The sequence below is a fragment of the Ochlerotatus camptorhynchus genome, unplaced genomic scaffold (genome assembly GCF_037179485.1).
Source record: "Ochlerotatus camptorhynchus isolate MF236.1 unplaced genomic scaffold, CSIRO-AGI_Acam_v1.1 ptg000289l, whole genome shotgun sequence".
In the NCBI taxonomy this organism is placed as follows: Eukaryota; Metazoa; Arthropoda; class Insecta; order Diptera; family Culicidae; genus Ochlerotatus; species Ochlerotatus camptorhynchus.
Window position 1 is genome coordinate 584896 of NW_027040778.1, and position 16071 is coordinate 600966.

The window sequence follows — 16071 nt, forward strand, 5'->3', positions numbered from 1 at the left end:
CTTACTCTTTACTGTAATAAGCTTAGTGGCCCTGAAAAGAGCCGTTTTGTTTCCAATGTTGGTGATGATTTAACCTCTGAAACCAAACAGAGTGCGTCTCTGTCACTTCAAAAACGTAGATGACATCCATGGCCGCTTACGCTTGGCGTGTTTAGTGTAGGTGACAGCATCACTGATCTCATTTTTCAGGAACACCTTCAGCACACCTCGTAAATCAAACCGGAGATACGTCAGACACCGCCACGGCGAGCCAGACGACGGATGGTGGTTATCTCGAAGAATTTGCGTTTGGTTCTGAACATGGCGATGAGTGTGTAAAATATTACGCAATTCCATCCTCCCTATTCACACGCGCCCGAGGATCGGAGGCGAATGCAACTTCGACTTGTTTCGTCTACTTACTACTCTCTGACGACTTTGCTGGGGAAGCAGCATATGCATGTAGGTAATTGGTGGATTTGTTAGTTAATTCGACGCTTTTGGACAATGCTGAACATTTACCAGTTTTTCAATAGTTTCTTGTTGAAAATCAACATTCGGAAGCGTTGTTATCAATGCGCAGCCATATTTCTGATCGATTGGTGATAAAATAATTGAAATTGGACCAGAGGTAGCTGAGTTATTAACGTTCAAAATCTTTCTTAATTTGTTACATGTTCCATTTTCGGTTTTCACAAAGTGTACCCCCATATAGAAATCAAAGACGTAGTCCTACGTCAAAAGACCAGAAGATCCCGAAGAAACGTGCTCAACTTTTTGGCGCAGCTCTGGCATTTTTGGCGTCCGTCGGGTGTGTTTGAGAAAACATGTTGGCGTTATCTCTGAGATATTTTGGTTATTTGGATGATGCATTGATTAGTGAGATATCTTGTTAATTACATATCTTTGGTCTAACGCAATTCCTATCTGGTCATGGTTACTTCATGCAGTACCTACGTACCTACATCGGTTCGGACACGCAACGTCACCCTTCTGCACGGAGTGTGGAAATTTGGAGAAAACACCGGAGCACGTGGTCTTTGACTGTCCTGTATTTGGCAAAAGGAGATGCCTTTCCTTAAATGTGTATTATTTTATTGGTATACGTTACATTACAACTGGTTGGTATTTTGTAACTACCAATTTTAGTGTTGATTTATAGTCATTTTAATTCACCAAAATATCATCATCACATTCTTTCGTGCGCCCTGACCCAAAATAATAATTATTCAATACTACACTGAGAAAAAGTCAATGATTGTTTCTATGTGTTCCACACATAGATTTTTGCAATTAAATTTATGATATAGTTTCTATATACCAGACACATAAATCTCACTTGCACATATCATCTCTATATGTGATCACACATACTGTTTATATGACACATAATCTGTATGTGTTTTGTTCCATGATATCTAATTATGTGTGGCCAAATGAATATTATGCTTAATATTTTATAGAAATTTTCTATTAGTTATGTGTGGATTTTTACTAGTGTAGTGATCGTTGGGCGACACATTGCCAATAGTACTACCAAAAAAACAAGCCATTTACATCTTAAAAATCACGCCTTACCGTATAGTGGAAGTCTCCTGCTTTGCTTGTTCGCCGACGCTGGCATCAGTTCTCGATGAACATTTCAAATGGTCCTATCTGCTTTGATCGATTCTCTTCATCGACTTTCTCTTTCATCAATAACTCAGCTGCAACCGAGGCTGCAACACCTTTCCCTGTTGTATTTGACGTTTTGGACGCTAGATAAGAACCTCCTTTATCAAACTATGTGGTAGAATTAACGCGAAATCTGTTTGCATAGCAGTGGTGATGAAAAGAGAAAGTCGATGAAGAGAATCGATCAAAGCAGATAGGACCATTTGAAATGTTCATCGAGAGTTCATTCATAATTTTCAGCGCCATCATTACCTATCATCTATGCGCTATACGCATTCTACGCTCTTTATGATAGATGACTAACAGCTTCGATGTCTATAAATATGTAGGATTGCATGTTCGATGCTTCGTTATTTAATTATAGAAAAACATTGATTATATTGGAAGCAACTTTGAATCCAAACATCTTCTACAGACTTAGGTTTTTTTTACCGAGATGGGCACCTGCTGGATCTGAGTAAAAACTTGTCGAGATTCAGCAAAATTTATGTTTCTTGCTGAGATCTCGACAAAATTCACGTTTGTGTATGTAAATAACCTATGGTTTGTCTGAGTCTAGATTTTCAATATGAGTAAAACTACGGATAAAAGCTTTATCAAATTCAAAACTGAATTTAAAAAGCAGAAAATCAAAATCAAATAAAAAACCAACCCAAATCCCACTAAGAACTGTACAGGTAAATGCACCTGTTGATTCACACTATGGGTGAAATATGCGATGTCAATTGCATCTGCATGGTTTTGAACTCAAATGAGTATCTTACACGACCAGAGCCAAACGTCTGCAAAGCAAACAAGCAGCAGGCCATGTTCGGTCTATTTTTAGCCCTAGACGACCCTAATCATGCTCATCCACGGCCACTTTGATGCCTCTTGTGTGCTTGCACGAACATTATTTGTTTTGCTCTTCTTCCATATCAAATACGGTTCCTAAGGACATTGGCGTCACCACTTTCTTCCATCCGACCAACCAATCGGCCGACCGACCGACCGACCGCTCCGTGTATCGATCAAACACGTGCTCCGGTGGCTACTCTTTAGTTCGAATTATAAATTCCTTCATATCAGCGTGCGCGCCGGAACGGAAATGGAAAAATATTCGAACAAAAAAAAATGACATTAGAGTTATTATGGGCGGCCCCAAGGTAGTTTGTCATTTGGTTTGTTCGGCAGCTGCAAGGATTTTGTCGATGTCGTGCGAGTTCCCAAAGCTATACGGTTGAGACGACCAGGATTTTCGGTGGCAAAGTTTCGCTCAGAACAGTTTGAACTTTTGGCGGAAAAGGTTGGAAAATTTTCCTAGAGTTTATGGTTGACTGCTCGGTGGTGAAAAGTTTGATTGATTGCTTCCGGGAAGTGCCTGGCAGTACAGTGCAGTATACTTTACAGACAGAGTAATCAAGAGCAGCATTGTTTTGCCGGGTTGGTGAGGGATCATCGAAACCTAAGCCCGACGAAGATTTTCCGAGTGAGATAGAAAAGTTTTACCAATGGTACCTTCCCTTATAGGGTGAGTGGAGTTGGCACAAGAGGTGAAATGTCGCAGCGCAGAGTTTCATGACAACCAACAATAAATTTGCCTCTGGAAACCGAAAGAAGTGCAATCGATTCGCTTGACTGCTCATTCAAAGTGCCAAATTATGTGGCGCTGATCTCATTCTTAATTTTGGTGATTTGATCCGTCAGTGTTTTACGAGTTTGGGTGTAGTTTCAAGGTTTATCATAAAGTGCGTTGACAGGTGATGTGCATGGAAATCAATATTCAATAAAAGGTGAAGTGAATGCTCTCTGGAATGCTGCCTTAATTTACGGGTTATTATTCTGTTTGCGGTTGGCTGAAATAAACACCGATAAAGTTAGAAAATGGGTGATTTCGGTTCCGGTAAGTCATTAAAAGTTTTTCGGTACATCTTAAAAGTCATAATTCAACTGACCGTATAAACAGCTCTTTTTATTCAGGCGTCGATAAAAACAAATTGTTTACTTCCAAATAAAAAGATCTTAGCAAATTTCCAACGGTTTCCGTAAAGCACTAAAATCCATACACTTAGCATGTAAATATTGTGCCCAAATTGTCGTACCGTAATGTACTGAATGCCAGTTAATCCGGAAATCTTGTAAACCTTGTGTTGGGGAAGAACCTTTTCTCACCGCTTTACGGCCGTCATTCGCCTAACAGTTTGCAATACGCAACTTATTCTTCGCACGGTTAAACGAAACACATTCACAGAGGGACGATAATTTATTGCAACACCAAACACTTAACAAACTTTGTTTCTAATTTCTAGGACAGAGTATATTTGCGCGCAATTTGGTTTCCTCTTGCAAACTCAGTGGTGGCTGATGGCAAACTATATTAAAATCGTTTCTTATTCTATACTTTTCTAAGCCTATCACCGAATCTGCCGTAGTATGCAGATTGTATTGGTGAGAGAGAAAAACGAGAGAAATTTATACGATGTTACAGCATTCAGCTACTTAAACACTGGCGGCTCGTAATGAAAAAACACACTGAACCTAAACATCGCCACCACCTTGAAATGTCAATTTAAACTAAACATAAACAACTGATTCTATACTATTGGGACAACGAGTACAAATGCAGAAGGTTTCTTACAACAACTTAAGATTACATCGACAATCTTTTACGTATCCGTAATCAGAGGACCAACGGTGGGAACAGATTGTAGTGAAGAATCTCCTGCGGATGGCTCCAGCAACGAAGTGTTTTCGTCGGTTTCCTCCTGTGGCAGCATGCAAATTTTGACGATGGGTCGTTTTACAATTCCCTTGTTTGTTTTCAGAGTCACGACTCGAATCAAACCGTCCTCTCCCGGATGGATATCCACGATTCGAGCGAGGGGCCATTTCAGTGGAGGCTGCATTTCGTCCACTAAGATCACGAGACGTCCAGGCTTGATTTCGCTGTTCGCACGGAAGTTATTCTGGCTCTTTTGTAGTTCATGTAGGTATTCAGTACGCCAACGGTGCCAGAAGTTTTGATGCAGCTGCTGCAGCTGTTGATAATGGCTCAAGCGATCGGTAGGGATGCAACGAACGTCGTGGTCAGGCAGGGATTGCATAGGTGCACCGATCAAAAAGTGGCCGGGTGTCAGTGCAGTAAGGTCTTCAGGATCCTCCGATAGTGGAACAAGTGGACGAGAGTTCATGCTGGCCTCGATTTGTGTGAGCACCGTTGACATGGCTTCCAATTGGAGGCGAGAATTTCCTAGTTGCCGATACAGCTGCTTTTTAGCGACTTTAACTGCGGCCTCCCATAAACCGCCGAAGTGAGGTGCTTTCGGTGGTGTCATGTGCCAAGTAATGCTGTTGTTAGCCAGGACAGATTCGATGACATTCATTTCCTTCTTGCTACGTAGGAACTTGTAGAGAGCAAGTAGCTCATTTTTGGCTCCCTCGAAGTTTTTTCCATTGTCGGAGTGGATATGCGCTGGGAAACCGCGGCGCGCGATGAATCTGCGCAATGTTGCCATAAATGCCGCCGTTGTTAGGTCCGAGACTAGTTCGAGGTGTACCGCTTTGTACGCAGATGTACGCTTTCGGTGAGGGTGCTCGCTTGTGTGGTGCTCGAAGGTAAACGGGTCCAGCATAATCGATTCCGGTAACGGTGAATGGTCTGCTTGGAGTGATTCGAGGCACAGGCAGTTGGCCGATCTGCTGCTGGGTTTGGACGGGATCGACTCTCGCGCATCGAATGCACTGACGTAGGACGCTGCGTACGGTTCTCCTTCCATGCAGTGGTCAATATTTCTCACGAATTCGGGCAAGTGTGAGCTGGCCACCACCATGCAACAGGTTAACGTGGTGGGTACGTATGAGCATGTGGGTAAAGGGATGGGAATTGGGCAATAGGGCTGGGTGCTTCGTTCTGAATGGCTGGTCTGACAATCTCAACCTACCCCCTACTCTTAACGTGCCTTGTGGGTCTAGGAAGGGGTTAAGTACACAGATTGGCGAATGTTTAGAAATCATCTTTCCCTTTTGTAGATCTTTCAACTCTGCACGAAACGCATCTGCCTGAGCGAGACAAACCAAAAGATCTTCAGCCGAGGATATTTGAGCAGTGGTGAGCGTTGGACTAGGTAGATGACCAGTAGATACCAATGGCTGGGTGCGCGCTTTATGCCGAATATTCTCGATGAACCGGAGGCAATATGCAGTTATGCGCCTGAGTCTGTAGAATGCAGAGTAGCGGTCAAATACTTCGTTGATTTGCTGTGCTGTACGTGTAATGGTCGCCACCACCTTGCGATGTTCCATTTCGTGTTCAGGTGCTGGGGGTAGTGCTGAGTTGATCCAATCTTCTTTCGCTTTGAATAGCCATTCTGGACCGTGCATCCAGAAACTGCTTACAACGAAATCGTCGACGTCCATTCCTCGTGACAGCAAATCCGCTGGATTCTCCGAACCGGCGACATGATTCCATTGAAATCCATGCGTTAGAGTTTGAATTTCCGAGACCCTATTGGCAATGAACGTTTTCCAGTTGTTTGGAGGTGATCGCAACCAATGTAGCGTGACAGTTGAGTCGCACCAGAAGAAAGAATCCGAGATTTCGATTGGAAGAGCTTTGCTGACATAGGCGTACAACTGAGCACCGACGAGAGCCCCACATAGCTCCAAGCGAGGTAGAGTGATACGTTTTAACGGAGCAACTCGAGTTTTCGATGCGATGAGTCGAACACGGACGTTACCAGAAGAGTCAACAGAACGAGCGTAGATGCAGGCCCCATATGCAGCTTCCGATGCATCGGTGAACGTATGGAGTTGTACTTTGGCGTGTGGCAACAATGCATAGCGATCGACTCGAAATTCAGTGAGCTTTTCCAACGAACTGAAGTACTCCCCCCACTTGAATTGAAGAACGTCCGGTACAGGCTGGTCCCAGCTGCAGTTAAGGAGCCATAGTTCTTGCATCAGCATTTTTCCTCGGACGACGATCGGTGCAGCAAGCCCTAGTGGATCGAAAAGCTGGGAGATTGATGATAACATGGACCTTTTGGTAGCAGGCTTGTCCGGATGAGTGACCTTCGAGTCAAATCGCAGCTTGTCAGCTTCAGGTTCCCATACGATACCCAACGTTTTCAGACTTTCTTGAGGAGTGAAGCTTACGATGGATTGTGTCCCGATTTGATCTTGGCTTAGTCCTTGGAGCACCTCTAGCTTATTCGAAGCCCACTTTCGTAAAATGAAACCACCTTTCCTGAGAAGATCGTCTAGTTCCTTTCGCAGCTTGATGGCTTCTTCGATGGTTTGAGCACCCGCAACGCAATCATCGACATAGAAACCTTTGCGGAGAACTGGTAGAGCGAGTGGATATGCTGGACCTTCATCTTCTGCTAGTTGCAGAAGGGTTCGAGTGGCTAGGAAGGAAGAAGGAGCGAGCCCGTATGTGACCGTTAGTAGCTGGTACACTTGGATTGGTTGGGATTTCGAAAAGCGCCAGAATATGCACTGGAACGGGCAATCTAGTAGATGCAACAGGATTTGACGATACATTTTTTCCACGTCCGCCACAATTGCAACTGCAAACGTCATAAAACGTAGAATAATCGCTAGCAGCTCATCCTGAACAACGGGTCCAACGAGCAGGGCGTCGTTCAACGAGAATCCGGTTGATGTTTTTGCAGATCCGTCGAAGACGACACGTACCTTCGTAGTGGTGCTGGATTCCTTCACTATTGGATGGTGAGGAAGGTAGTACGAATTTTTGTCGTCGATTTCATCTTCGGGAACTAATCGCATATGACCAAGGGACAAGTACTCTTCCATGAACTTATGATACTCCTTCTTAAGATCGGGTTCTCGTTCTAATCTTGCTTCAGTAGCCCTGAATCTTCGAATGGCAGCAGCTTTGGATTCCCCTATCATGGTGTTGAATTCCGGATGACGGGGCAGACGAACTTGATAGCGACCAGAAGAATCACGTGAGACTGTTGACTTATACCATTCTTCGCATTTCCTCTCCTTTACAGAATAGTCAGAACTGTGAGGTAATTCTTCTAGCTTCCAAAAGCGTTCCAAACTCTCTTCGAGTGTGACCAGGCAAACTGCAGTGAAGTTGCAAGTGGCGGAATCGGGAGATGTTGGAATGAGATGACCAGAGCCTGCAACGATCCATCCGAATACGCTGTCGACCAGTTCGGGCAAATCTTTCGCTAATTGGATACGAGCCGTTGTTGTGAAGCAGGAGAAAAAGTGTTGAAGACCGATGATCATGTCGATGTCAGCACGCTTGTTGAAGTTGGGATCGGCCAAGAACAGGTCCTTCGGGATTTTCCAGTCGACGATTGGGACGTCTTGCTCAGGCATGGCGGACGTCACTCGAGGCAGGACGAGAAATTCAATGTCGCGTGTGAAATCCTCCTTGCGAGAACGAATTTGAGTGGAGACAGAATCTGATGCGCGAATCGAAATTCCCCCAGGTCCTTGCAGCTGTACATTCACCTTCTTCCGCTTGAGCATCAGCATTTCTGCCATACGATCCGTCATTAGATTGGGTTGGGAAGCACTGTCTAGCAAGGCCCTTGCTAGGTGTTCTTGCCCGTGGACGTCTACGATGACCAACACTACGGTGAGCATGAAGACGTTGCTGTTTCGAGAGATCTGAGATGACACTGCTTGAACTTCGTTGACGTACGCAGAGGTACATGAATCCATGGTGGATGAATCGATGTTGGCCACGGTGACGTTTGCTTGAGTGGAAAATTGTGGCTCACTAGTAGAGCACTGAACCACGTTGCTACTTGGAGAAGAATCTGCGTAGCCAGGATGGATCCACGTGTGATGACGCTTCTGACACATTCGGCAGTTGGTTTGGCAAGGGCAGTTGCCAACGTAGTGCCCATCTTGGAGGCAGTTGAAGCAGAGTCGTTTTGTGTTTATAATATTCAACTTCTCCTGAAGAGATAGCTTCTTGAATTGGCGCATTGCAAAGCTGGGTCGACTACCGGAATTTCCTTTCTTTGTATTATTCTCCGTCACAGCATGCGTAGACATCTTCTGTTGAAAAACCTTGCTGCATTTTTGTGAACCAGAAGAACCATAACCAAAAGAGAAAGGCGAAGTACTATGCGAATTCGGAGGTAGTGGAACAGACTCATGATTGACGGCGATAGATTCAAGAACCCTGATTCTCCGCTGCAGAAAGTCAACTAGGTTAGTGTATGTTGGCTTATCGATTGTTGACGCGTGATCCTCCCACAATTTCAGCGTTTCGTCGTGCAGTCTGGTGCAGAGTAGATGTTCCAGCATTGTTGACCAGGTATCGGTAGGCTCCCCTAGTTGTCGCAGAATTTTCGTGTGCCTTTCGAATTCGTCGACAAGTCCATGTAGAGTCGCTGCAGATTCCTGTTTCATCCTTGGAGTCTCGAACAGAGCTTGTAAGTGCCGCTTCTTGAGGAGATACTCGTTGGAATAGCGTGACACGAGAGCCTCCCAAGCGAGTTGGTAGTTCGCAGCACTGATGGCGATGTATTCAATTACTTGAGCAGCCTCACCTTTCACAGCAGCACGCAGATAGTGAAACTTCTGAATGTCAGCCACTTCTGGGTTAGAGTGAATAAGCGCGAGGAACGTATCATGAAAACCTAGCCAATCTTGGTAATCACCACTAAATTCAGGCAGAGCTATTGTTGGCAATTTTAGACGATGCAGACCAGAGTTAGTGTGAGTAGGGGGATTTAGAGGGAGATTGCTTGGTTGATTGATAGGTGGAGGTAACTTAGATAGCAGACCAGCTTTAATTGCAAAAAACTTGGACTCAAAGTCAGAACGATAATTCAAATTCCTCACCATGCCTTGATTCGACGTCTCCATTTCCTCCAGTTCCCTTTGAGTTTCCTCCAGCCCTTGCCACACGATTTCCAAATTTTCCAGCCTCAGAGGGACTTGCAGAGCGTCCCGTCCAGCCTCAAATGCCTGAAGAAATTGTTCCGCTCGGCTGAGTGACGCAAGCAGTGTGGTTCTCCGGATGTTGAGCTGTTGCTTCCTCCTATCATCGTCCATCTTGTCGGTCGTTGTTGCGAGCAGATGGTCACCACCGTGGTACCAGCGACAGTGACAGCGACGTGAACAGGAAGCGGAACGTGGTCTGACCAAGGCAAGTTTGTGCCTTGTATTTTAATGCAAAATCTCGTACTCAGCCAGAAACAGCTTCAAAATAATCAAGAACTTGATGTTCCGTATCGATGACCCCTTAGCGATCTTCGCGATAGATTAGCGATGGTGTTTGTCCTCGATAGCACTCACGAAGCAGCGTGGAATCCGTTTACCGTATTATCAGGAGTCGTGAAACGTCGAAATCCACCAGCCGACATGTGCGTTTTAAAAGGAGAGAACAAAACCGAAAATCTAAACGCACCTACGTTGGCTACTAATCACGTTGGAAAGCTAATTACCTGCTGCCTAATTAATTAGGCCTTGTATTTTTGTAATGGCAGCATACAACTTGCAAAATCGTTCCAGAGGTGATCGTGATGGCGACTCCTTTTTGTCGCGGACAATTGGTGATTGTCTCTTTGACCGCGCCCGAAGATGGCGGTTATTTCTGCAGTATTGTTACCGGACAGAATGGCGATCACGGAGATGGCGATGAGCCCCCGAAAAGTCCAGGAATCCACTAATCCTGGTCACGGCACCAAATTATGTTGGGGAAGAACCTTTTCTCACCGCTTTACGGCCGTCATTCGCCTAACAGTTTGCAATACGCAACTTATTCTTCGCACGGTTAAACGAAACACATTCACAGAGGGACGATAATTTATTGCAACACCAAACACTTAACAAACTTTGTTTCTAATTTCTAGGACAAAGTATATTTGCGCGCAATTTGGTTTCCTCTTGCAAACTCAGTGGTGGCTGATGGCAAACTATATTAAAATCGTTTCTTATTCTATACTTTTCTAAGCCTATCACCGAATCTGCCGTAGTATGCAGATTGTATTGGTGAGAGAGAAAAACGAGAGAAATTTATACGATGTTACAGCATTCAGCTACTTAAACACTGGCGGCTCGTAATGAAAAAACACACTGAACCTAAACACCTTGATTGCAACATATTGAACACAAAGTGATAATAATAGATGATACTATCAGACCATCATAAAATAAATATTTTTAATCAGACCATCATAAAATCATATTTCTCCGGAAGTTTTTTTTTCGTCTCTCCCGGAACAATGCTGAGTAAATACAGGTGTACCTCGATATAACGTAACTGTCACTTTTGATTTTTATCGTCGATTTCTCGCAAACAACAATTCAAGCTGAACATTGCATTACGTCCTAAGTAACATTGACAGATTCTCTTCGTCGACTTTCTCTTTGCATCCCCACGGCCATGTTTGTTTTGATTCGCTATGAAAGTTTGACAGATAAAATGAGGGGTTAGTGGATTTTTCTATGTTTCGAGGGGTGCATCGATTAGCTTGGGACCGAAAATAGTACCAGAGCTGAGCCAAAAAGTAGAGCTCGTTTCATCTGGACCTTCTGGTCTTAGAGTTACCTCTATGGTACAACCTTCTTGCGACAGATGGTTTATATCTGAATTGACTGTTGCTTTGTGTGCTTTACTACCGCTTGCTACCGTACGTTCAGATCTGAATTCGAAGTGCATTGGCAACAACGCACGCACGAACGAATGAAAGCTGTATTAGAACCGTCGCATCTATACCCGCTTTGCTAAAATCATCATGCTTGGAACGTAGTGAACCGAATGGGGCTGTATTTATACATTTCTTTATGAGCAGGTTTTCAATGTTTCTGTCGTCATGACAGCCTTCACAAACCGACGACATCCCTCAGCTTACCCCAAACCCTGGTTGGGTTTGCTAGAAGTCAGGTTGGTGTCGGGTAGGCTTATATTTTTCGCCGGAATGTCGGAATGACTGATCTGCTCAAGACCGCGCGTTTTTAAAATATGTCGGATGAAAATTTTGCAATGGGCAGCACGAACGTGATAGCAACCGAACGAGCTTCGGCGGCACACTGGTAGTGTAGTAGCAGCATAGAGGTAACTCTAAGACTAGAAGATCACGAAGAAACGTGCTCAACTTTTTGGCTCAGCTCTGGTACTATCTTCGGTCCCAAGCTAATCGATTCACCCCTCGAAACATTGGAAAATCCACGAACCCCTCATTTTATCTGTCAAACTTTCATATCAAATCAAAACCAACATTGTTTAGTACTAAAATTTCGACTAGAATGGGGTACGTCAATCGATTTGCTTGGGACCAATAGGCTAGTCAAGTAGTGAGCCAATCTAGGAGCCAATTTAAAATCGTTAGTTTAGTATTGATTGTTGGTTGCATGTAGTATGACAACCTCTTTGTGGACTGTCACTTATAGCTCAATCTTAAGGCGACAGACGTTGGAATACTGTCATGAGGCGGTACTTTTAGTATGCCTGTTCTGTACAACATCTGGCTGCAGTTTCTTCTGTACGGAAACCCAGTTTTTCTTCATGTCTTCCTCAGATTTGACCTCCTTGGGATGCTTCCGTTGTGCCTGCTTCATAATAGCCCAGTAGGGGGAAGTGGGTTCATGTCCTTGGATACGAAAGTGATCCCGTTGGCTTCGTACCACTCCAGGACAACATTTGAATAGTGGCACGAAGCTAAATCCTGCCAGAAGATCGTAGGGCCCTCGTGTCGTTTCAACAGGGGAAGCAGCCACTTCTGTAGACGCTCCTTGCGTTAGATCTCCCCGTTTACAGTCCCGGTAGTCACGAACGGCGCAGTCCGTTTGCCACATGACTGCGCGATTCCGATTAGTTTTCCGATGTCCCTATGAGAGAGTTGAGGATTTTTCAGGTGCTTGCGCAAAATCAATTCGCGACGTTGCTTAACGCCATTTTTTCCAGTTTTCTAAAAACTGACAGCGATAAAAATACAGTTTTAACAATACACTCTAAACTACTTCTATCCAAATTATCAAGAATAAATATCCAATGGGTAATTTTCTACAGTGTTTTTACCGTGATGCAATTTGATCTGGGACGCCCCTTATTTGTTACTGAAGCTTAATCTACTCTGCACACCAAATTTAAATCGCTGAACATCAGCAAAATTTTGCTGATTTTAGACTTGATGAAAGATCAGCAAACGTTCCAGCAAAATAATGCTGCTGATTTTTTCAGCAATTCCGACTTCTGTCAAAAAGACAACTTTTTACTGAAAATCAGCAATATTTCTTTACTGATAATTCAGCAATTAAAAATTTTGACATTTGGCAGCATTTTGCTGATTAAACAATTAAATTCAGTAAATCGAATTTGTTTTCACTATATGAGCTTCAAGCTTCTGTAAATATACGAATAATAAAGATAAAATCGCCAGACTCGTTTTCAAGTATCGTTTATTAAATATAACCAGTGTCCGAGCCAGTGTCCTTACCTACACAATTTTATCTAGGGTAAATTATGGCTTCGGCACCCATTGACTGTTTTCGGCAACCGAAATTGAAACGTTTATTTCACTGTATTTTCCCATCAAAACTCTTCGCTGAATGTATTAAGCCGATTCCTTACCTTTTCAGCTTCAATCTGATTACATTTTTACGACTGTGAATTCCTGTTATACCATATTTTTCTTTAAATGAAATATACATACTACAAAATACGGCTGATTTCGAGTTGCCGATAATAGAACAGCTGGTTAACACGCAGTTCAAATGGAAAGGGTGCCGAAGAAAAAGAGACTGCCGACAATAGTCACTCTCACCTGAGAAGTTTGGAGCGTTGTAAAAACATGTTCAACCCGTTTTGATCAATTCTGTCAATTGGAATTGGTAGAACAGCAAACAGCAGATAAATGTCAACAAACAAACCTGTCATGTATGTGTGTGACGCTGAGAAATCGCTAATAGAAGTTCGGACGCTGCTTAGATTGACGAGAATACGTAAATTCCCCTATTTGTTGTTTTTTTTTTAGCTCTTCCTCCTCCTGCGGTTTGAATGGTGGTGCACGAATGCAAAAATACTTGCGACTTAATGCTAACAGTTTGACAGCTCTTTTACTGTATAAGACACTTTTCGGCCCCGGAACCGCTAGGACCTGAAGAAGGACCTGCCAAAGCCCCAAGCTGCCGGTCTAAGCCTACGACAGCTCCCGGGGTGGGCACTCACGACCTCTGATAGTTCCGGGTCTCAAGGCGTACGGGCGTGGGAGAGTTTTCGGACAAGGGATCCTATCAAACGCTACGGTCAACGGTTAAATTATTTATTTATTGATGGTAAACAAACCTAACTGGGCTTTGGTGGTGACGGGTAGCGATCGGGTGATGGTCGGGTGGCATTGGCTCTAAACTTCACCAGCCTCCGTTATCTGCTCACTCTCCTCCATCGTGGGCTCCGTCACTCTCTCCAGGGAGAGTTTCCGCCCACACTCTCTTCGAGTTCAGTGGATGTCGCTACCACCCACCTGCACTCATCGTTTAGCTGTTCGATCGTCTGTCCACTTATGCCACCCACCAACGAGTTCAAATTGACCGTTGCCGATTAAATAATCTCCCTAATATAAATACAGCTATATCCCGTGTACTAAACATATGAAAACAATGTTACCCGCCGGTAACAACTGGGTGTTAGTTTATGTTAGCTGATGTTTTCAGTAAAAATATCGTTTGCTGTTTTTCAGTAAAGCATTGGATTGCTGGTCATGATCCAGCAATCCGTTTTACTGAAACAGAAAACTTAAATTTGGTGTGTGGGTCTATAAAGTTAAAAGTGTGAATGAAAATAACGAGGAAAATTAAAAATTTTGGATTTCCTGAGACTTCCAGCAAAGATATATAATTAACAAGATATCCCACTAATCAATTCAGTGCTAACATTTGAAAACGGCGCAAAAACCATTTGTAAACAAATGGTTTGTGGGCCCTTTACTCGCTACCCGAAGAACGCCCACGCAAACCAACAGCATCGTCAGGAAGGGGAAAATTTCCCCTACCCGATGTTGCTGTTGTGTCGCGTGGGTGTACCAAGTAGTGAGTAAAGGGCCCACAAACCATTTGTTTACAAATGGCTTTTGTGCCGTTTTCAAATGTTAGCACTGAATTCCTCATACAAGGCATATAATTACCACCCTTATGTGATCGCAGTGCCATCTGTTGAGCGCACATTTAAACTGTTGGGAGTTCCCCGCCAACTTCACCATTAGGGCTCAATAACTGACAGGTGTCAGCATGATAGATGTCAACGCGGACGTTGATGATCAGCCTAGGGAAGAGGACGATATCATCCTCGAAGTCATCATCATTATATTGCGAAAGCAAGATTCTTACTTGTTTGTGATTGCTCCGTATTTAATCATTACCACTTTATACGCAACAGAAACACTTGAGAAAACAATCACACATCCAAGCGCGCAATATGTTTTGCTTTCGAGCGAAAGAGTTTCCAATATACCACCGGTATCAGTAAGATGTAAATCTCTAATAGTAATTGATGATTTGCAAAGAAGTAAACATGGGAAAAACGTTCCCACGCTCTAAAGAATTATTCCAACACCCAAGCCACTGGAAATGCAACGTATCGAAATCATTGCTAAACGAAATAAAATATGCCGTCTTCTTTGGCCAACACAGCACGCATTCTATTCAAAAATTACGTTGGAATAATCATAACTTTCCTATTTTATAACGTAGGAAGTATTTTTCAACGCCGGTGAAAGCAAACGCAAACGGAAGTAGCCGAAGCTGAATGATGACGATGAGTGATTTCACCGCTTCGTGTTTTGATTTGCGCAGTACCGTCCGTTCAGTTGTGTGGGTTCGTGTATGGATGTTGGTGTGCGTGTTTTCTTCCAACGCTGCAGTTCAACCATAGAGGTAACTCTAAGACCACTGGGTCCCGAAGAAAATCATTATTATTTTTGGCTCACTCAGTACCAGAACAACGGTCCCAAGCAGTCCCAAGCTATTTCACTCACCCCTGCATGTTATGCATGAATCCACACACCCCTGATGTTATCTGTCAAACTTTCATAGCGAATCAAAACAAACACAGTGTAGTAATAGAATTTCAACTAGAATAGGGTACGTTAATCGTTTGCTTGGGACCAATAGGCTACTAAAGTGGTGAGCCAATTTAAAATCGTTAGTTTCGTATTGATTGTTGGTTCAACGTTGTCTCGTCACAAACCGTTTGGCGCTGTTATCTGTCTCTATAAATTCCAAAGAGTGCAAAGGGGTCTGCTTCCAGGCAGGGATTGAAACGGTTGACGTTTTTTACTACACTCGCTTCGTTGTCGTGCGCGATAGTCTGTTTGTATTCGTACACTTATGCTCTACCGTTGTCTCTCTCACACAACACAAACGGTAGAATAACACTCGAGCAAAAATAAAATTATCATATCACTATCATATGACATTTCGTTCTAATTCTTAAATTTAGTATAA

General features: G+C 43.6%; 1 protein-coding gene across 1 annotated transcript in view; it reads left to right on the plus strand.

Moving 5' to 3' along the window:
• The first annotated feature begins 3463 nt into the window (after positions 1-3463).
• The window catches only part of LOC135706709 (cytosolic carboxypeptidase 6-like), a 56722-nt gene continuing 44114 nt past the window's right edge, over positions 3464-16071 (plus strand). Inside the window, exon 1 of the mRNA XM_065228359.1 lies at positions 3464-3535. Within this exon, the coding sequence (XP_065084431.1) occupies positions 3517-3535 (19 nt within the window). The 5' untranslated portion in view covers positions 3464-3516. The remainder of the gene's footprint in view (positions 3536-16071) is intronic.